The 21,840-nt window shown below is 33.5% G+C and overlaps 1 protein-coding gene and 1 non-coding gene across 2 annotated transcripts; both read right to left on the bottom strand.

The window, feature by feature from the left end:
* Positions 1–4,762: 4,762 nt before the first annotated feature.
* Positions 4,763–4,870, bottom strand: LOC130797377 (small nucleolar RNA R71). The gene has a single exon (XR_009038845.1). It is a non-coding gene; the product is annotated as a small nucleolar RNA R71 (small nucleolar RNA).
* Positions 4,871–18,967: 14,097 nt separating this feature from the next.
* LOC130797184 (uncharacterized) lies at positions 18,968–21,491 on the bottom strand. The gene is made up of 2 exons (XM_057659672.1): positions 20,630–21,491; positions 18,968–19,844 (listed from the first exon to the last, which is right to left on the bottom strand). Exons 1-2 carry the CDS (start codon positions 21,165–21,167, stop codon positions 19,441–19,443), a joined length of 942 nt encoding a protein of 313 aa, XP_057515655.1. The 5' UTR covers positions 21,168–21,491; the 3' UTR covers positions 18,968–19,440.
* Between the last annotated feature and the right edge of the window lie 349 nt (positions 21,492–21,840).

The raw sequence follows: 21,840 nt of genomic DNA, 5'->3' as shown, positions 1-21,840 counted from the left end.
GGCCAAGAAGGTTTCCACGTAAAATTCTTGTCTCCTTTTATTATTTTTCTTTTCGTTTTTAAGTTTAAGTTTTGTTCTTTACTTGATACAATTCCGCAAAAAGTTGAGCAAAAAATCTTAAACTAACAACACAACAATTCACCCCCCCTCTTGTTGCATTCGATCATCTATTAGCATTCCTACGCATCAACTTGAGTGTAATTGGAGTATATGAGTTCAATTGGTAATTGAGTTCTTGCTAGTGTTGATTAGTATTGGTTATTTGGGTTATTTGATTTCTAGTATATAACTTGGTATTTTTGATTTTGAAATTTCAGTTTTGAAATTGAACTTTTTGTTTTGGCTATTTTGGGGCGGTTCTGATTGTTTTTGGGTTCTAGTGTCTCATAAGATTTGTACAGCTTCGAATCACGGTTGCATGGGCACTTGAATCCCCCCAAAATGAGTTCGTATGAGGGAGTTATGTCCAAAATACTAGTAGGCTGTCATGAAAATCGGCAATAAGGTTTCTGTTTTGTTCTGTCTGAACCTGTGTTGCTATTTTTGAGACAGTTAGAGTTATTTTGGGGTTCTGGTGTCTTCATGAGATTTGTAGAGCTTTGAGTTGCGGTCGCGTGGGCACTTGAATCGCTCCAAAATGAGTTCGTATGAGATAGTTATGTTCAAAATAGTGAAATACCAACAAGTTGTCATGAAAATCAATAATAAGCTTTCTGTTTTGCCATTTTCGGGGCCATTTTGATTGTTTTTGGGTTTTAGTGTCCGCATAAGAATAGTAGAGCTCTGAGTCATGTTCGCGTAGCCACTTGAATTGCTTTTATACGAGTTCTTATGAGGAAGTTATGACCGAATTACTAACAGGTGTCCTGATATGGTACTAAAATGGAATTTATTAAGTGAGATTAGGAACTATAAAATGAATTGGATGTTTAAGGTTATTTATTGGGTATTTGAGATTAATTTAGGGTTAATATTCTCCCTTTATTGATTGGTATGATGAATTGATTTATATTTTAAGTAATGATTGTGATTTCAAAAGAAAATTTAGTGAATTCTTGTTTTGTTTTATAATAAAATATTCGACATTGAAAAATGTCTGTTTTTGGGAATTGGCAATGGATATTTATATTTGGATTATTGTGAAATCCTATAGCTTGATAATAGGTAATGGTTATTCGGATCGGTCTCGAGCCCCCGATCCCATTTCGTTCTTGCAAGAACCGTATTTTCGGTGATGACGATCACCCGTGTTCTCAGGATTTAAATCAAGCCTACTTCCTGACGGTTCATTATATTCCCACGTTTTAAACTGTTATTACATTATCGTTTTTAATGAGTTTTGAATAAATATGTTTGGTATATAAAGTTTTGTTTGTTTTGCAATGGAAGCATATGTTTCATTTGCTGTATTATTTCGCTATTAACTTGTAAAGTTATAGTCGTATTTTGATTCATTATGAACTAAAGGTTCATAGTCGTATTTATGTCGATACCAAACGGTCTTTTAAAAGAGTTTGGACTTAGATAAAATAATGTTTATAAATGGTTAACAAGTGAACAAGGAATTTGATTGGAGATGTTTGTTAATGACTTGTATATAAATGTAATAGTTTGTTGGATTACTCAACAATTCAATTGTTGACAGTTTTTGATGGGGCCTATCTCTTACGGGGGATAGATCCACTTTCAGGTTGCCAACTTTAGTGCTGATGGATGTGCTGCTCCTTTATGTGTCATGTGTTGCGATAGCGAGGACATCATTTTTGGAAAGTTAACTTATCATGATATTTTGACAAATCATGTGTTGTAAAATAACTTAGTTTATAACTGGTTTGTAATTTATTGTATTACAGTTATGTAAAGTTTTTAAATACTGATATTGGTTGTTGTGGCTATCGAGCCACGGGTTGGATTCAGCCCAGACTTCTATAAGTCTTCCGCTGTGCTTTGTAGACAATATTATTATATTGTTTACGCTGGTTTGGGCTGTTTCATCAAGTGTAGTAGGTGCGCCATGAACATCGATCGACGTACCTTAGGCCAACAGCTTAAGTCTATGATCCCAACGAATGATGTGGCGCCAATTAATCTCCGTCCAGTTCGCCGTACCCTGATTCTTGCGCAAAATCAGGTACAACTCGGGTTCAGTGTCGCAAGGTGGTGGAATTCCCTGTACCAACCCATATTGGCGCAGTACACGCTTCGGTAAATATACTTCGACAATGTCAAAGCATATGAGAGGCACAGAAGCCCTCCACGCACCTGATTGAATCCCCGAGGGCTCAGGCACAGCTGTGTAGGCTTCGGCAGGGTACGGGTCCCACAAAAACTATAATATATGTTATGAAAATGTAAATGATGTATTAATTAAATTGCAGTTATGTTAATGAGAACTGAAATATGTACCTGGTTGGGTCGCAGCAAGTCTAACTGATCTCGGTAGAATCTTAGACCGGTCCCGGTGAGTTTGCGCGTTCGGCGTGCAAAATTCCACCGTGAACCATATGCAACATCTGGTGGGGGTTGTTGCGGAGGAGCAGCTTCACCACGACCAACGCTTCTGTAAGGTTGGCCGATAAGAATATGCTCCCACGCCCACAGCTAACGTTTGCAAATGTAATTAGTATGTAATTCACCAAATGTGGATTAGAATTAAATGTTATTGTTATTACTTGTAATATGACTAGTAGTCCTACAATCTCTTTCACGTTCTTATGGGTAGCATGATGTGCATGTTTTATATACTATTTCTTACCATTCCCCCATTGCATTTTCATAGCATTTCTCGCGTATTATGCTTCATTTTTCCATTGGTTTTTATACTTGGTTGGAGTGTTTGTTTCCCATCTGTTTTGTAGGAATAAAGCTCTAATTAGGCCAGGAATCGACCCTCGGAGCGAGATTTGCAAGTTGAAAGGTCGTAAGCTACTCGAAGTATCAATTTTGTGCTGACAAAGACACGCACCCGGGCGGGTTTCCACATACCCGGCCGGGTCAGCATCCAATACTTAGAAGATTTTTTGAAGAGGTTTTTTTTGGCAGAAATGCTATCACACGGACCCGGGCGGGTATCCACAGACCCGGCCGGGTGAACCTCTCAAACCCGGGCTGGTTTCCTCATACCCGGCCGGGTCTGTTCCAAAACTTAGAAAATCTTTGGTCTTTGAGATTTGGCTTTGCCTCGTACCCGGGCGGGTTTCTTCATACCCGGTCGGGTCCAGCGGTTATTTTTTTTGTAACTTCCGGTAACCTCCGATCTTTTTGGAAGGAGATATATATAGCATTTGAAGGGAATTTTAGGGCACGCTTTTTTTTCTCTGGTTTTTTTTTTTTTCTTTTCCTTAGGATTTGATATCAATGGGGATTTCTATTATTTCTTGCTTTGGAAGATTGTAATTCAACAATCGGAATTTGTAATTTTAATTATATTAAAGGTATTTTCTTTCAATCCTAATTTCTTGTTCTCGTTTATCATCGTTATCCTTGCATGATTATCTCTCCATTAAGTTTGAATTTAATGTCCCCCATGAATTTCATTCTTGAATCTCTTGTTAGTTTTAATATGCGTAGTGAGTAGTTTTATTGCTAGGGCTTGGTGAAACTATGCAAAAGATCATGATTTTTGTTTGATTTTAGGATTTAAACTCGGTTTGTCTAGGTGATTCAATTAATAGGTTTTGTATTGATTGCATGTTTGGCCAATTTGCAAGTTTTATTCACTCAATTCTATAAGCGAAAGTTGCGAGTTTGAGTGAAAGATTTCCTTCTTTGAACAGTTAAGCTTTAATCGCGATAGCTTCTTTTATTGTTTGATTGTCGAATTTGTTTGCGAGAGCAACACATTCCTTCGCCTATATTCATTCCTATCCCAATTATTGTTCATGAATCATGATCGATGCATAGTGAATCCTTCTTAGCCCTAGGTTTTTAATTATTGAATTTCATTCATCTCTTGTTTTTGCATTATATTAGATAAACAAAAATTTCCAACATTTGATTGTTAGCGTTAGTGAACTTGGTTCAACTTGTGATTTTACTTGTCCTTCCACAGTGGTTCGACCCTACTTACCCAACTATACTAGTTAGGTGAATTAGGAATTATTTTTGGTAGCAAAACGACCTATCAAAATTTGGCGCCGTTGCCGGGGAGGAGCAACAATTTTACTTTTTGAATTTAGCGTTTGCTTTTGCTAACCCACTCGAGGAACAACTGTTCTTCGAGTGTATTTACGTTTGTTCTAGTGTTTTTGTGCATGACCAGGAGCACCAACAAGCAACCTTTGCTTTTTGATCCTGAAGTCGAGGCAACTGCTCGTAGAACACACGCAAGTGCAAAGAAAAGGAGAGCGGAGGCTCGTAAACAAGCCTCTCAATCTCTTGACATGGCGGCTCAGGCTCCCGAGAGAACTCTTAGGCAGTCTACACAGCCCAAGGCTAGCAATGTTACCGCGGGGATTAGGATGCCGACTACTAATGCTGGAAACTTTGACATCAAATCCCATGTTATGAATATGATCACAGGAAATCAGTTTTATGGTCTTGACAATGAAGAACCCGTTGATCATCTGCAGAAATTCCTTCAAGCATGTTCTCTACAAAAGATTACTGGGATGACTGACGACGAGCTCTACTTGTACCTCTTTCGTTTCTCTTTGGCAGGCAAGGCTCAACGTTGGTATAACTCTCTTCCAAACACCATTACTACTTGGGCGCAATTGTCTGATGCTTTCCTAGTGAAGTATTATCCCGGTTATAAGACTCATGACTACAGAGTTAAGCTCTATAGTTTCTCACAAGATGCGGGGGAGACTTTTCATGATGCGTGGGAGAGATTCAAAGATTACCAATATATGTGCCCTCATCACGGTATAGAGAAGGAATTTCTTATGCAATCTTTTTATAATGGTCTTGATAATGAGACTAAGAGGATGGTAGATGGTGCGGCTGGCGGCTCTTTCATGAACAAACAAACTTCTGAGGCTATTTCACTCTTGGATACTCTTGCTGAAAATCAATGGAATAGCTCATCTAGGCGCGCAGCTCAAGCACCAAGGAAGGGGAAGCATGAAGTTGAAACTTATTCCCTTCTATCATCACAAATCTCAGCTTTGAATGCGAAAATTGATGGGATGCGCATGAATGCTAATACATCTATGCCCGTCAATGCTATGGCTACCTCTAGCCAAGGTGGAGTTGCTTGTGATTATTGCGGTGTGCATGGTCATTCTCTAATGGAGTGTTCCGTTAATCCCAATGGAGCTATGGGGGTGCCAGAGCAAGTCAATGCTTTTCAAGCTCGTCCTCCTTTCAACAACAATAGCTACTATTCTGGAATTCGGAATCATCCTAACCTGTCATATCGCAGTAACAATGTGTTAAATCCTCAACAACAACATTTTCCACCACAAGCACCACAACAACATTATGGGCAACATCAACAATATCAGCCCAATCAAGGACCACCCGGTTTCCAAAGGCCTCCTCAAGGCCATCAACAGCAGCATTTTCAGAACCAACAACCCCAATCCGAATTGGGGGAGTTGAAAAACATGATGGCCCAAATGGCCAAACAGCTTGAGCAACTCGGTACTCACAATAAAATGCTTGAAACTCAAGTTGCTCAATTGGCTGCATCTAGCTCCTCTAGACAAGCAGGAGCATTGCCCGGCCAACCCACTCAACCACATGGCAAGGAGACCGCCAATGCAATCACTACAAGGAGCGGGTTGAGTTATGATGAGCCGCCCATGCCTCACAATGAAGAGTCAAATTCGAAAGAAGTGGGCATTCCTAAAGTGGTTATTGATGAAGCACCTTCTGAGGCAGTGCACGAGAAAGAGAAAGCAAAAGAAGAGGCATTGCAAGTGCCTCCCATCACACTTCCTTTTCCCAACCGCCAAGTAAAGAGCAAGCTTGACAAACAATTCGGTAAGTTCTTGGAGGTAGTTAAGAATTTGCAGGTAACAGTTCCTTTTACTGAATTAATCACACAAGTGCCTGCTTATGCTAAATTCATGAAGGACATATTGACTAGGAAAAGAGCTTTTAGTGAGGTGAAAACGGTTGCTTTTACTGAACAATGTAGTGCTTTGCTACAAAACAAATCCCCTCCAAAACTGAAAGATCCTGGTAGTTTCTCCATCCCCTGTCACATTGGGACACTGTTTATTGATAAAGCTTTATGTGATTTAGGAGCTAGTGTCAGTGTAATGCCTTTTTCTATATGTTCTAAACTGAAAATGGGAGATCTAAAAGTCACCAATATTGCTTTACAAATGGCCGACCGTTCTGTTAAATATCCTTTGGGTATTTTAGAGGACGTCCCTGTTAGGGTAGGTAAGTTTTATATCCCTGTTGATTTTGTTGTTCTTGATATGGAGGAAGATCGACAAATTCCTATTATTTTAGGAAGACCTTTCCTTCATACGGCAGGAGCAGTAATTGATGTGAAAAATGGTAGACTTACACTTTCTGTGGGGGATGACAATGTAACTTTCAATTTGAGCAATGCTTTGAAAGATCCCATGCTTGAGGAAAAATGTTATGCTATTGATGTTGTTGATGTGATTTGTCATGATAACTTGCCCCTAACTCTTATGAAAGATCCTTTGGAGGCCGTTCTTTGTTTTGAATCTTCTACAGGTGATGCTAGCATTTGGAAGACTGAAATTAATGCTATTGAACAAGCTCTTTGTAATGAAGAGCTTAGTCATAGCAAGAGCAAGAGAGTGCAGAGGTTAGTTCGGCCTATATGCAAAGTTGAGATGCTTGAAAGGATGATAACGATGATGATGAGCAACAGGATAATGACTTTGACCCCATGGGTTAGTGGGCTTTTGCCCCCCTCTCAAACTCTGTGGACAGTGCTTGATTTGGCTTGGGGAGGGAGTCTTGATTGTTGCTTTAGCTTACTCTCTTGTATATATTCCACCGCTTTTAGTGTAGTTGTTTTGGTTGGAGTTGGTTGTTTCTCTCCTCTTGCAGGTTCTTTTGCAAGTCGCGCTTTGGATAACGTGATGAATTTTTGTGCTTCAGCTTGCATTATGAAGTTAATTGGTGAGATCTTCCCAACTCTTTTCATTATTTAGCTTTGAATGTTTTTATTGCTTTCTTAGGATTGTTGCATGGTTTGTACCACTCATTAGGAGTGGGAGTTTACATGTGACCAAAAATATTGTATTGTTTTTTTTAGTTGTAATGAATTTCTTTCTCCCTAGATGCCCCTTTGGATCTTTTTGACAAAGTATGTTTCCCTGTGCCCTATGGTTGAAATTTTTAACACTTGTGATTGCTGAGACTGGTCATTGTAGACTTTTGGGTTCTTTTTCCGATTCCTTAGTATTGTTGAAACTTGTGTTTTTGAGCATTATTATCTATTGTTTGGAACAAGGAAGAGTTTACCTTGTAAGGGTTTGGACTTTGATTTCTATCTCACTATTTCCTTCTTGAGTGATTAGTTCCTGGTGTATCACTGATCTCCATTTTGGCTTGGTACTGGTCTTGTTAGCTATGTAATTGCGTGATGAGCATGATAGAAGGCCCTCATTTGCTAGAAGCCATGTAACATTGTTTTCAAAGACATTATTTGCCATTTGATTCTTTATTTTATTTGCCATTTGATCCTTTATTTTAAGTCCTACATTTTCTTTCATAACTAACCACATTGTAAACCTTTTTGACCCTATTTTATCAACCCAAGTCTAGCTTGGGGGAGCATTTGATCGGTTAGTAGGCGATATATATTCTGTCTTTTGGCTCACATTTAGTTGCATGGGGTACTTGAGTTAGGTTGATTATTTCCTCGTTGTTGGAGTGTGCTTATCTTCTTCATTGTTCATATTCATTCATTTCAAAAAAAAAAAAAAAAAAAAAAAAAAAAAAAAAAAGAAGAAGGGAGAAAAATCCTCTTGGTTTGTCATATGTTACCATCTTTTCATTATTCATATTTATGTAGTTTCAATTAAAAAAAAAAAAAAAAAAAAAAAAAAAAAAAAAAAAAGAAAGAAAGAAAGAAAAATTTGTCTCACATCTTTTATTTTATTGTACATTTTCGCCTTTGTAAGTTGTAAATCTCTTATAATTTGATGATGATATGACGGTGCTTTCCATTAGTTGGGTTGGTTCGGTAGTTATGAGTTGAAGTTATTTGGAGTTGTTTTCGCCTCATTTTTTGGCTACGTTACTTTTTAGATTATGCTCCCCCAAAATAGACTTTTAGCTCGCATATTTTCAAATTGAATCCTACCTTTGACCCAAACCCCATTACAAGCCCAATAAAGACCTTCTTGATAATCATGCAGTTATATGTGCTTCCTCGACTTAGTACCTTGCCAAGATCTGAGAGTATGTGATGCATTTCGAGTCGACCTTTATAGGCTGAGTGACATTATCTACCCTTTAAACACATGAGTGTTGTTGAGATGGGAGGGTGCCTTATTAGCATTTTAGGCTACAAAAAACTGATTCATATGCACATCTTTTGCATATTTATGGGCGGAGAGCGATCGAGTACATTTTATACTCGCCACAAATAGAGGAGTGTCCACCGTGAGAACTCTTCCCTTGATTCCTCGTTATTCCTCAGTGATAAGGCTTGAATTTGCTTATATGATATTTCACTCTTGGATCGGTATTGAATTAATTGGATGCTTTGATTGAGAGGATGTGATCACAAGTGCTCTGCGATGTTGCTTTTATAGGGTGAAGCATACTTTTATTCTTAGAACCTTGTCCTGTTTGCTTGAGGACAAGCAAAGGTTCGGCTCGGGGGAGTTTGATGTGCATGTTTTATATACTATTTCTTACCATTCCCCCATTGCATTTTCATAGCATTTCTCGCGTATTATGCTTCATTTTTCCATTGGTTTTTATACTTGGTTGGAGTGTTTGTTTCCCATCTGTTTTGTAGGAATAAAGCTCTAATTAGGCCAGGAATCGACCCTCGGAGCGAGATTTGCAAGTTGAAAGGTCGTAAGCTACTCGAAGTATCAATTTTGTGCTGACAAAGACACGCACCCGGGCGGGTTTCCACATACCCGGCCGGGTCAGCATCCAATACTTAGAAGATTTTTTGAAGAGGTTTTTTTTGGCAGAAATGCTATCACACGGACCCGGGCGGGTATCCACAGACCCGGCCGGGTGAACCTCTCAAACCCGGGCTGGTTTCCTCATACCCGGCCGGGTCTGTTCCAAAACTTAGAAAATCTTTGGTCTTTGAGATTTGGCTTTGCCTCGTACCCGGGCGGGTTTCTTCATACCCGGTCGGGTCCAGCGGTTATTTTTTTTGTAACTTCCGGTAACCTCCGATCTTTTTGGAAGGAGATATATATAGCATTTGAAGGGAATTTTAGGGCACGCTTTTTTTTCTCTGGTTTTTTTTTTTTTTCTTTTCCTTAGGATTTGATATCAATGGGGATTTCTATTATTTCTTGCTTTGGAAGATTGTAATTCAACAATCGGAATTTGTAATTTTAATTATATTAAAGGTATTTTCTTTCAATCCTAATTTCTTGTTCTCGTTTATCATCGTTATCCTTGCATGATTATCTCTCCATTAAGTTTGAATTTAATGTCCCCCATGAATTTCATTCTTGAATCTCTTGTTAGTTTTAATATGCGTAGTGAGTAGTTTTATTGCTAGGGCTTGGTGAAACTATGCAAAAGATCATGATTTTTGTTTGATTTTAGGATTTAAACTCGGTTTGTCTAGGTGATTCAATTAATAGGTTTTGTATTGATTGCATGTTTGGCCAATTTGCAAGTTTTATTCACTCAATTCTATAAGCGAAAGTTGCGAGTTTGAGTGAAAGATTTCCTTCTTTGAACAGTTAAGCTTTAATCGCGATAGCTTCTTTTATTGTTTGATTGTCGAATTTGTTTGCGAGAGCAACACATTCCTTCGCCTATATTCATTCCTATCCCAATTATTGTTCATGAATCATGATCGATGCATAGTGAATCCTTCTTAGCCCTAGGTTTTTAATTATTGAATTTCATTCATCTCTTGTTTTTGCATTATATTAGATAAACAAAAATTTCCAACATTTGATTGTTAGCGTTAGTGAACTTGGTTCAACTTGTGATTTTACTTGTCCTTCCACAGTGGTTCGACCCTACTTACCCAACTATACTAGTTAGGTGAATTAGGAATTATTTTTGGTAGCAAAACGACCTATCAAAATTTGCACCACATAGCCTTCTGTACAAGTATCCTAGGGCTTCGGAGCCCCAGCTATACTCGGCAACGCGCTCCCAGGGGTCGTTAAGTAAAATCAAATATAGGAGCTGTATTTAGTTGCTTGTTTTATCAACAAATAAGACAACTCCTATACTCCTATCAAATATAGGAGGTACGCCTTGGCGTACCTCGAAATGGTGCCCTCATCAGCACCTTCGGGGTGATGCAAGAAGGTCTGAACCAACCATGTGCACCGCAAACCGCTCCCCCTAATGACTTCCGCTGGAGGGCGCTCTCCCAAGATGCAGTGAACCATGTCTCGCCAGCTTGATAGCTGGCGTTCGGCGGTAGACACGACACGTCCCTCGATGGGAAGCCGTGTTAGTAAGGTTACATCAAGCAGTGTGATGGTAGCCTCACCTAGAGGAAGATGAAAGGTGTGCGTCTCCTGATGCCATCTCTCCACCAGTGTTGTGATAATAGCACGGTCAACTCTACCGTACGCAATGAGGTGAAAGTCATACAACCTCGTGAGCTCAAGGTACGGGATGATCCTCTCATCGATCACCCACGAAACGGAATCTGGATGCCTAGTGCCTAACGTGTCTGTATCGGATACCTATGAATATAGACATTTAAATAAGTTACTTGTATGTTATCATTAGTAAAATGCTAATCATTAGTATCGGACACCTAACCTGGGCATCCCAAAAAGGAGTGCTCCTGTGCTATAATGTTCACAGTAACTTTAGTCCTGTGCTATTATGTTCCCAGTAACTTTAGTTAATATTACTATTATGTAATTATGTATCATACATTTGTGTTGTAAGTTTAATATTATATTTTGTATCTATATGATATAGAGTATTATACTACTATAATATATATAGTATATTACCTGGAGTTACAGGTTCTACTGTTGTGACCTTTACTCCCACAACGACGACAACTATTCCATTTCTTTCTTCCCTCATCCATTTCGTTAGCAATTCTCTTAGATTTAGGCCTTCCTTTACCACGAATTTGATCGAGATTATGTTTAAGTTCAAAGCCCGTGTATTGAGGCCATGACTTCTTATCGATCATTGGCATAAAGCAATGTTCGTATGATGTCAAGTGAATGTGTCCAGCCGAGACAGTGTCACTACCCAAAATACAAGACCCATGCTTACCCTTATACGTAACAATATGCCATGAAGATAAATATGAATCGAGCATAGCCCTAAGTCTCCACGTACAACCCCGCTTACACTTCAAGGTAAGGACAGTTTGGTTTGAGGTCTTCATTCTATACTCCATATTTCTACGAATATGATACACTCTGATAGCTTCCAACAACGCTTCCTTACTATCAAACATCATACCCTTCTCCAACTCCCCTTCTTCGGTGTAAGTCATCCAAGTCATCCAAGAGTTGTCCTCCTCATACTCGTCTAGAGATGGACATAGGGCATAAGGTGTAGGAGAAATGATTGTAGGAATGTTGCCTAGGGTCATGTCATTTACTAGCGCATCCTCATCGACATCCACATCATCCTCAAAAGGATCGTCAATGAGCTCATTACTCTCATTTCCATCATCCCAAGGTCCCATCTCATCACTTTCTCCTAAGTTAACCATTGAATTAATTGGAACTTGATTCGGAGGAGGTTAAGAAAGAGTACAAGATGCAGAAGGAACGAAAGGATTTTGAGTTTCTTGAGTTGATATAGGCATAGGGGTAGGAGTAGGATTAGAAGCAACTACATTTCCTAAGAGTACTTCTACGTATAACTCCAAAGAGGGAATTTGAGTGGACTTTGAATGCTCCCACATAGCATCTATAGCCTCATCATCCTCAACAGAAAAGGCTATCAATTCTCCACTCATGTCATATTTAAAGCTTATATTTACGGTACTTCTAGTAGGGTCCAATCCAATTTTAGAACATATAAAACGTTTAAACTGATTCAAATCCGTGTTCAAGTTGCATGCAAACAACCTACGTCTTCCCCCAACATAATGAACTTTGCCACTACTTTTTCGAATACAACCATTCCAAAAACATACTATAGTGATGCGAAATGATGTCATTTCTACATGAATACAAACAAAATCAACATCATCATCAACTTAATGCCCATACAAGTACATTATATTCATTTGATTATAATCTTTTTGGCCTATAAATTAATAAAGTCCATAATGTAACTAAGTTCATACATATATAATGCACATAAAATTCAAATAATAAATCAATTAATAAGTTCATAAATGATATTTCTAATACCAACATCAACATTTCTAATAATATATAATGTACATCAAATTTAACTAATTCAATATGCTCATCAACAACAATACTTCAAAAAACAACATAAAGCTATGAAAACAATTAAACATTACCTTGAATAGTTATGGATGATTAAGAAGAGTGTTGATTTAAGAACTAGTAACCTACATTTGAGAAAATAACCAAACTTCATCAAAACCCTAAAAAACGATATATATATATATATATACTCAAAAAAACGCATAAAAGTTCACCTTTGTGCAAGTTAGAGTATTCCAGACTAATTTTGAAGTGTCAAATTGAAAGAGGAATGCAATAATTGATGGATTGAAGCCAGTCTAATAGTGGTTTTGTAATGGGAATGTCGAGTAGTATAAGATAGGGTTTTCAAATTGGGGAAAATGGGAACGAAGGGAGTTGCTGTGCGTATTTGTGGTGCATTCTGTTCGCAGTTAGTAACTGCGAACAGCCCTAAACCACAAGTTTGGGAATTGCACGCTTATTTTTAGAAATAAGTTGAAACTTATCTTATTTCGTGCACTTTGTTGATAATTCATCTTATTCATTTCAATTTTTCCATGTGAGACTATGAAAGCATCAAGAAGGCTTAGGCTAGGCCCAAACCAATATATGCATGCTGGCAAGATTTTCTGACTTCTCAAATTGCAATTTGTATAAGGTGGGTTTATTGTGAAACATGTCTCATATATCGGATAAAAGTCCGATTACTACAAATTACAAGGATATTGATTTCTTATTTTAAAGTTTTCTCAGTGAGTGTCGATTTCTCACAAGAGTCATTGTTTTAACTTTCTTTTTGAGAAATGAGCAACTCTTGTATGAGAACAAGGGGTGTTCAACGGGTCGGACCTCCATTTTAAGCCCTTATTCGGCCCATTTCTAGAAGAGTTTTATAATGACAGGTTGAAAATGGGTAAGGTCAAAAACGGGCTTTAATACAGTTAAAATAGAGCAGGCTATAAAAGGGCTTAATAAGGGCCGAAAATGCCTTTGTAAATAGCATAATTAATAGATAATTTAATTATTATAAATGACAATATCAATGAAGATTATTAACGTTTCTACAATTTAATTATTATAAATAATGATTTAATTGTTATAAATTGATCAATAGGGACTATAATAATTTCTAGTAATAGAAACAAGTCGGGCTGGACTTTCAAGCCCAGCCCATATAAAACTCCTATTAAGTTCAAGAGACCCTTATCCAGCCTAATCCATATTTTCTTAAGCCCGACCAAATCAAACCTTATTTTGTCCATTGAAAAACCTCTTTTGAAAATGTTTCATAGTGAGATAATTTCATTCAAGTAACTTCAAAGTATTTAAGTAAGAAAGCGAAAGTTTTAATTAAATGAGTTATAAGATTGAAGTGTATAGCCCTTAATAAATTTAAGAGAAATATTATTATTGTTAAATTTGGGAGCAAACTTTTGTTGTAGAAAGTATAATAGTAGTTGATTTTACCTTCGGTTGAGGGCATGATATTTTACAATGAACAAACCAATTTCGAGGGTATATAATTAAAATGTCATTCCAATATTCAAGTTATTATGGGAAGAAGACTATGTGATTCATAGTGTAAATTGCTGACTTCTTTCAAATCTAATTTTCAAATTCAACCGATATAAAAATAAAGCTTCTAGAACAATTATAAACTTTCCACATGACATAACTCAATTATTTTTAACACTACCTCCTATTCACCTTTAGGAGTCCTATTTGATTTTTCATAGATTTTAAGGAGAGTTAAAAGTGGGATCCTAAGGGTAGGAAAGAGAGTGGTATTATGGGTTTTTTAATGTAAGGGAGGAACATTAGTATGGGTAATGGAGGTTATAATTGAAAATAGGATAAAGTTACTAAGGGCATAAAAGTCAAAAATCCATACCAAAAATAAAAATGGTACAATTAAGATAACTTGACCATAAAAGATAATGGGACACATAAGCTGAATAAGAGGGAGTATGACGTAATAAAATATTAATAGGTGAATATATTCTAAAAAAAGAAAATTAATAAAAAGGACTTTGCTTGTACGTATAGCCTATGGCTAATGGAATATACTTGTACAATAACTTGCAGTATCACGACATAATTTTCTATTAGGATTAGAATTTTCCTTAGCTGCCTGATTTTATCCTGCAATTTTTTTTTTTTGTGATGGTGAGTGACAGCGACATATGGATATCTTTTGTTTCTTCACAATAGAATTTAATAGCATTTTTTTAAATAACTAATTGTTAGTAGTTAATTATAGTGGTGAATTTAATCAGTTGATAAAATTAACTGGTGTGATTAGTTGATTTTAAACTCACTACGTTATGACAGCTTGTTTCAAAACTATTTCAACAAGTCAATTTACTAAATATTAGCATTTGATTGTTTGACCACATAACTCTTTGTTTGTGTCAAAATAAGTTAAAATTATCCAGTAGGTTATTTTGTCCAACACCACAAAAAATACTTATACTTTCTCCGTTCTATTATGCTTGCTAAATTTGATTTTTTTACGCAATTCAATGTATTATTTTGATCATATACGCAATCCACTTTACTATATTTTTTCTTATACATTAGCCGTAATATATAATATAAGCTTGAATGATGAATAATGTCAATAATCGTAATATAACAAGTATTTCAAAACACAGAAAGTATTTTCTTTGTAATTTAGTGTTGCATCATTGAGTCAAAATGTTCTTACATATTCAAGTAATATGGTATAAACTCAAAATGACAAAAAAGTATTTACAAATTTATTATGAGGAAGTTTAATTATGTAGTTCACTTATACTATATTTTTATTTTTATAGTTCTTGTGAACTTTATCATAATCATATATTATACTAGTATAGTATGTGTGTCAAACAAACCCTTTAATTTCGAATTAATTAATGTAATTTTTGGGTGTATATAGATTTATATAAAAAGTATGGACATTTACTAATGTCCAATTGATTTTGCATATACTCCACCCACAAATTAAATCTTACCAATTGAACTAGTTGGTATTCTACATAATTTGTTTTTGATTAATTAAGATTTAAAGATCTTACATTTTACCTTCTTAGATAATAAAAATTTATCTTTTGATTTATATATATATAATTTTTATCTTTATATTATTTGTTTATTTGAAGTAACTTCTTATCGCTTTTTATTGCATCTTTAAACTTGTATATTTGCGGCCAAAAACTTCTTATTATTGCACAACATATATCTGTATCAATAAAGGTCATAAGAACCGATATTAACAGGTAAAACAAGTGGAAAGTACTTAAGTAGAATAAATAATATAAATATAAGATGTTTATATATTAATCAAAAGGTGGGATTAACTGTACATGGACTTAGGACGATAAATACAAGTAAAAGAAAGGAGGTGAAGTATGTCATTATATTCTTAACTAGTATAGGTAATTAACCGTTGAATTGCACGATTTGTGTTACATCCGTCATTTATATAATTTTAAAAGAGATTATTTATAGTTTAGTAATTCTTGTACTAGACATCTTTTAATGACACGACTTCAACATAAGATTTCACATTTTAATTCTCATATTCCCAAACTTGCTTACACTTCGCTTAGAAGGTTATTTAAGACTTAATTTTGGTAATTAATTAATTAACAACTTAAAACTTAATATTCTTTACTTCTATTACAACTACACTTACTACCGCTTCATATATAATAAAGGAAAGAAGGAAAGTGATAAATAACTAGCTAGTGGCATCTACTAAATTATATAAAGGAAAGCACTTATAGTTTCTTAAACAAGTAATTACTAAAAAACTAAACTAGCTAGTGGCATCTACTAAATATATAAATATATAAATATAAATAACTAGTTAAACTCTCTCTCCAAATATATGAAATATCCTTAATTAAATCCTTCTTATGAAAAAACTAAATTATTATGATGTGTTATGAACTTATGATATTTATTTTTTTTAGATATATATTTGAATATTATTTCATATATAATTATAATGGAAAATAATATCTTTATTACTATGTTGAATCATAAATTGTTTATTATTAATATAAATAATAAACTATTTGTTGAATATTTTTCTGGTTTACATTTATAATTTTGGAGGAAAAAAACTTAAAGCGTTTACAATATATGTAATTGAAATAATTTATCGAGTATATATATATATATATATATATATATATATATATATATATATATATATATATATATATATATATATATATATATATATATATATATATATATATATATATATATATATATATATATATATATATATATATATATATATATATATATATATATATATATATATATATATATATATATGATCAAATAAGAAGGATTTTAAAATGAGAAGGGTGAGAAGGATTTTTGTTTGATTTTGTTTGGTTACTATATATACAAAAAAGGATACTATGTTATAAATTAATAACATTTTAAAAATTATTTCATAACGATTTTTTTGTGTAATATAGTTACTTTTACAATTATGAGTTTTTGGCTCAATCGTGACCATAGATTTTTTTATTTTAGTGAAATCAAGAGTATAGAGTCTTTCTTACCCTTTTCATTTTCAACTCCTTCTCAACGGATCCCTCCAATATATATTTATATATATATATATAGATAGATTTCTAATCTTTGATTAATTCTTCCATTTTTTGTCAATCTATAGTGGATATAAATGATTCTTAGTCATCTAATTATTGTTATTAAGCTTAAATTGCTGACAGCATTGATTCCAAATTTTAATTCCATTACATACGTATTATGAGTATCAAGCGCATGCCTTGTATACAGGGCAGACTTAGCTTAATCTCCAACCCTATTATTATGCTACAAAATGTCTTTTTAACTACTGCAAAATTTTAAAAATATATAAAAAAATTATATTGATAGATATATTTTTCTTATTAAGCCCTATTAAAAATAAAATTTTAGATACATCCCTACTTGTAGATGATAGTATAATAATTAATATACTTGTTCAAGTATATAATATGCTAATGGATTAATAACTAATCACGATCTAGATATATTTAATGTATAATCCACAAGGAATAAATTATATGTATAATCCATAAGGAATAAATTTTTACTTTTTTTTTAACTCAAACAGAATTCCACATCAAGACATGGTGATGGGGTTCATGTGAAGTATCCGCATGAGTTGTGTGTTTTGCTATACAACAAACGAAATAAACAATAAAGAAGTAATAAAGAGGAATCAAATATATTGATATACATTTTATTAATGGTATAAAATGATAGTAATAGAAATGCGTTTTAGTGTGAAGTTTAATAAAAGTGTACGTATGTCATTTTATTTGTGTGGTAATGAAATTTTCATCATCAAATATATAATTTTTTTACAAATGTCTATTAATTAATTGACATCTAATACAATATTTTCAAGAATAAAAAATTTTGCGAAGAAAATAATGATTAATATATAACAAGTATGATCACAAACTGAAATTGAGATCATAAAAAGTCTGAATGAATAGAGAAGATAAATCTATATGGACCACAATTAAATTTGATTTATTGATTCATGTGATCTGATCTTTTGAAATTGAAGTTTAGAGATTGTTGTTATTGTAAAATCTAAAACTAATTAGATAATCATTTTTAAGACAATTTTAATTTGAAAAGTATCATGAATTGATTGTTCGTTTTTATTTATTTTTTTTCACATTCATTTGCTTTTAATGTTATTTATAATAACTTAATTTATTTTCATCATTTTATCATCTATGTTGAAAATTCTATTTCCTTATTATTTTGTTTGTTGGTTGTAAGATCAATTTGATAAACAAATTATATTTACTAATATAGGTTATATTTATAATATTCGTGCATGGTATGAGTATTTATATATCTTGTAAAGACTAAACCCAAACTAAAAAAAGATAACAAACATACCGGCACAGACAATAAATATGTCAAAGAAAACTATATATAGATAGTCTGGGATACAAATTCGACGTTACCAACTAGTTTATCCCTAGTCAATTTGTCAACTCACTCTTGTAAGACATAATTTACTTCCCACATTTTTTTAAGATTACCACGACTTGTAAAAATATATACTACCCTCTCTGTTTTCTATGATATTCCAACAAGATGTATTTTATATAAAAATAGAAAAACTTGTACACGATTTTTCATTAATATTCACGAATTAAAATATATGTATGTAGAATCTTGTTAGATTCGTCTCTATGCATATAACTTTAGTATATAATTTATATAATTTTTTATTAAATATTTTTTTATAGATATTGAGCTTCGAACACATATATTGAAAAAAAAATAAAAGTATCAAATAGAAATGAAAGAGTATTATTTTTATTTTTTATTTTTGTATATACTCTTCTAAATATGTTAATATTCTCACTATCAAACAAGCCAGGGTGTCCATTAACTTTTGCCTTTGAGATATTGAGACAATGTCATATTAGTCTTATTGATAAAAGGAACAAAAACAATTAATAAAAGCTTTAAAAGCAATTTTTTTTCATAGTAAATTACTTCATTACAATGCAAGTATCAACCCAAGACACATGATACATACTTCACAATTCCTTTTGTGTCTTGAAAACAAGAGTAACACACAACATAATAAACTTTCTATATTTCTTTCCCTAAATATGTGCCATAAAAACTAGTATATATACAAACAATAGATCACAAAGTACAACTCCCCAAAGCTAAATGCCAATAAAGGGTAACCAAAAGAATTATAAGATGACAAAAAGTCATTCATTCTAATTCTTGATTTTCTTCCCTTCCTTCACAATTTTTTTTAAGTACAAGGTAGACTGACTGACAAGAATAATTAAGAGATATAATAATGATAATCAAACATAAAATCTTAATCGATACAAACTTCAATCTTTCTTTTAACCCATTAATATATATACTCCAATAAAGAAATGAATTAATTAAATAATCAATTAATTCACCTTTCCATATGATCAATAGCCTTATTGCTAATAAAACTCTGCGTTTCAGCATATTTACCACCAATCTTTAGCGCTTCAATATCTTCCTCTTGATGAGACAGTTCCATAGAACTATACTCAACATTATTTTCACCATACATTTTCATAATAAAAATATAGAACGACGCGGCAAAGACGGCCAATAAAATTAAGAACCAACTAAATTGAATATTAACCAAGGCCTTAGCTCGGTGAAGGGACTCATTTCCATCACACCTAACAACTTGGTGACCTTCTTCTACATGCATGAAACATCCTTTAGAAATCAATCCTGGGGTCCACAATGCAAACCCCATTACCATTAGCCATACTCCTTGGAATAGTATGCTTATAGACCTAGTGAATGCGATCACAAAACTCCCTGTTCACATTAATTATAACATATTTCAATTATTGGAAATCAATTTTAAAAAATTAAAAAAAATTACGAGTGATAAAAAGGTTTAAAATACTAATTAAATAAATCATTATATATTAATGCAACCCATAACAACTTAATTAACAATTATTCTTATAATCAAATTTATATTCCAATTAATATACAAAAAAGATTTTTTTTAATTAAAACTCCTTAAAAAAATAGGTTTTAATTTAGTAAATTTAATTTAATCATAAAAAAAGGGACTTATGTATACTTTTTTGACAATGGACTTATATGAAGTACATAGCATTTTTCTTCATTTATAGTATAAAATAAATAGTCAACATAAAAATAGAGATTATTCTATTTTAATAGGGATACATCATACTCAAACTCTATTTTATACTTAATAATTAATAATTAATAATTTTTCCATTTTGATTTATATTATGAACTTTATCCAATAAATGTTAATAAAACTTAGTCGTACCACATAATTTAATCTCTCTTTTTTTACCAAACATTTACCCTTTTTTATAAAATATTCATTTTCTCTTTACTGCTTCAAGAAGATGGAATATTAAACAACTAAAGTTCTATTAAATACGACTTACTTTTAATTTTATAAATATTTTTTTTATAATTTTAAATTTTAAAAACAATGCATTGATATCGCACAAAATTAAATGAAACACTCTAAATATTCAGATTTCAGCTATTATATTAACTCATAATTCTCGTAAACTATTATTTTATTATATATGTATTATTAGAATAATATTTACCTGGGTATGCGATACCAAGGATAGTAGTAGACATAGATACGAAGATAACAAGTTGAAGAAGCCAATGATATTGTCCTTCAACGCCCATATGATCAGCTGAATGAAGGTGAAACATTAATAATTGTTGTCCAAATGCAAGTGCCCCAAGAAACTGAAGAACATCATATTGGGCCGGGATTTTCGGGCTGGCCCACTTATCTAAAGCAAGCCCAAAAAAGGCGTAAACAAAGAACGTAAGAGAAATGGAAGAATGTTCAAAGTTATGAAGATGGTTGGAAGGGATGGTTCCATCTGGGTCCAAAGGTTGGTGTCGATCCGGCCCGATAAAAAGCTCCATGGCGACGGAGTAAGATGTTCCTAGCATGATAAGGTATAGTTCAAGGTGGCGTAGACGGCGGATGTTTGTAGGGAACCATGGGTATGACTTGTAGTTGTTGGGTCCTTTAAGGGCTAGTTGTTTAAGGTGGTTTAAAAGGTGCCAAAACCCGATTAGGAAGAACCCGAACCCGGGTGCTACATGACCAATAAGAGTACCCATTTGAGGTTTTTTTTAAAAATTTTCGGGTGGAGGATAAGCTGAGGATAAGAAAAGGTGGCAGCGAGAATTAAACCGAGAATTTTATTTAGGATGGTTTGAGTTCAGTTGAGGGGAGAATTGAGGAGTGTTTGGGTTTATATATATTAATGAAAAGGGAGAGTTTTTGAGGTTAAAGAAATAGAACTAAAAAAATTACGTATTTGAGATTTTTTATTTTTGGGTTGACGATAAGTTGAGAAAAAGAAAAGGCGGCAGTCAAAATTAAATTGAGAATATTTAGAATTATTTGAGTAAGGATTGTTTGAGTTTAGATGAGGGGGAGAAATAGAAGTGTTTGGGTGTATATATAAAAAGGGAGAGTTTTTGAGGTAAAAGAAAGAAGTACAATTCAAAGGTGTCCAGAGAGTTCTTAAGAAGAGGAAAATAGTTTTAAGAGTTGAAAATTTGAATAGACTAATTTCAAGTTTGATAGGTTTGAAAATTAGAGATGGTTATATGTCATGTGAGAAGTATGATGGCTTGGTGCACAAGGTTAGCTAGCTAGATATATAATTAAGACAATAAGAAGGGTTGACTAAAAGATTTTAGGATTAATGCTCTTATAATCACTTTTTAGACTTTTACTTCTTTTTTTAAAAAAAAAAATTCAAATAATTATACATTTCGTTTTTTT

This window comes from Amaranthus tricolor, chromosome 12 (genome assembly GCF_026212465.1).
Source record: "Amaranthus tricolor cultivar Red isolate AtriRed21 chromosome 12, ASM2621246v1, whole genome shotgun sequence".
In the NCBI taxonomy this organism is placed as follows: Eukaryota; Viridiplantae; Streptophyta; class Magnoliopsida; order Caryophyllales; family Amaranthaceae; genus Amaranthus; species Amaranthus tricolor.
This window is presented reverse-complemented; position numbering and strand designations above follow the sequence as displayed.

Bases quoted from the DNA above. Each gene is read 5' to 3' on its own strand.
- LOC130797184 (XM_057659672.1), bottom strand. From the start codon at position 21,167: ATGGGTACTCTTATTGGTCATGTAGCACCCGGGTTCGGGTTCTTCCTA. The intron at 19,845-20,629 runs GTAAATATTATT...TAATGTGAACAG, and splicing joins CCTTGGTATCGCATACCCAG to GGAGTTTTGTGATCGCATTC.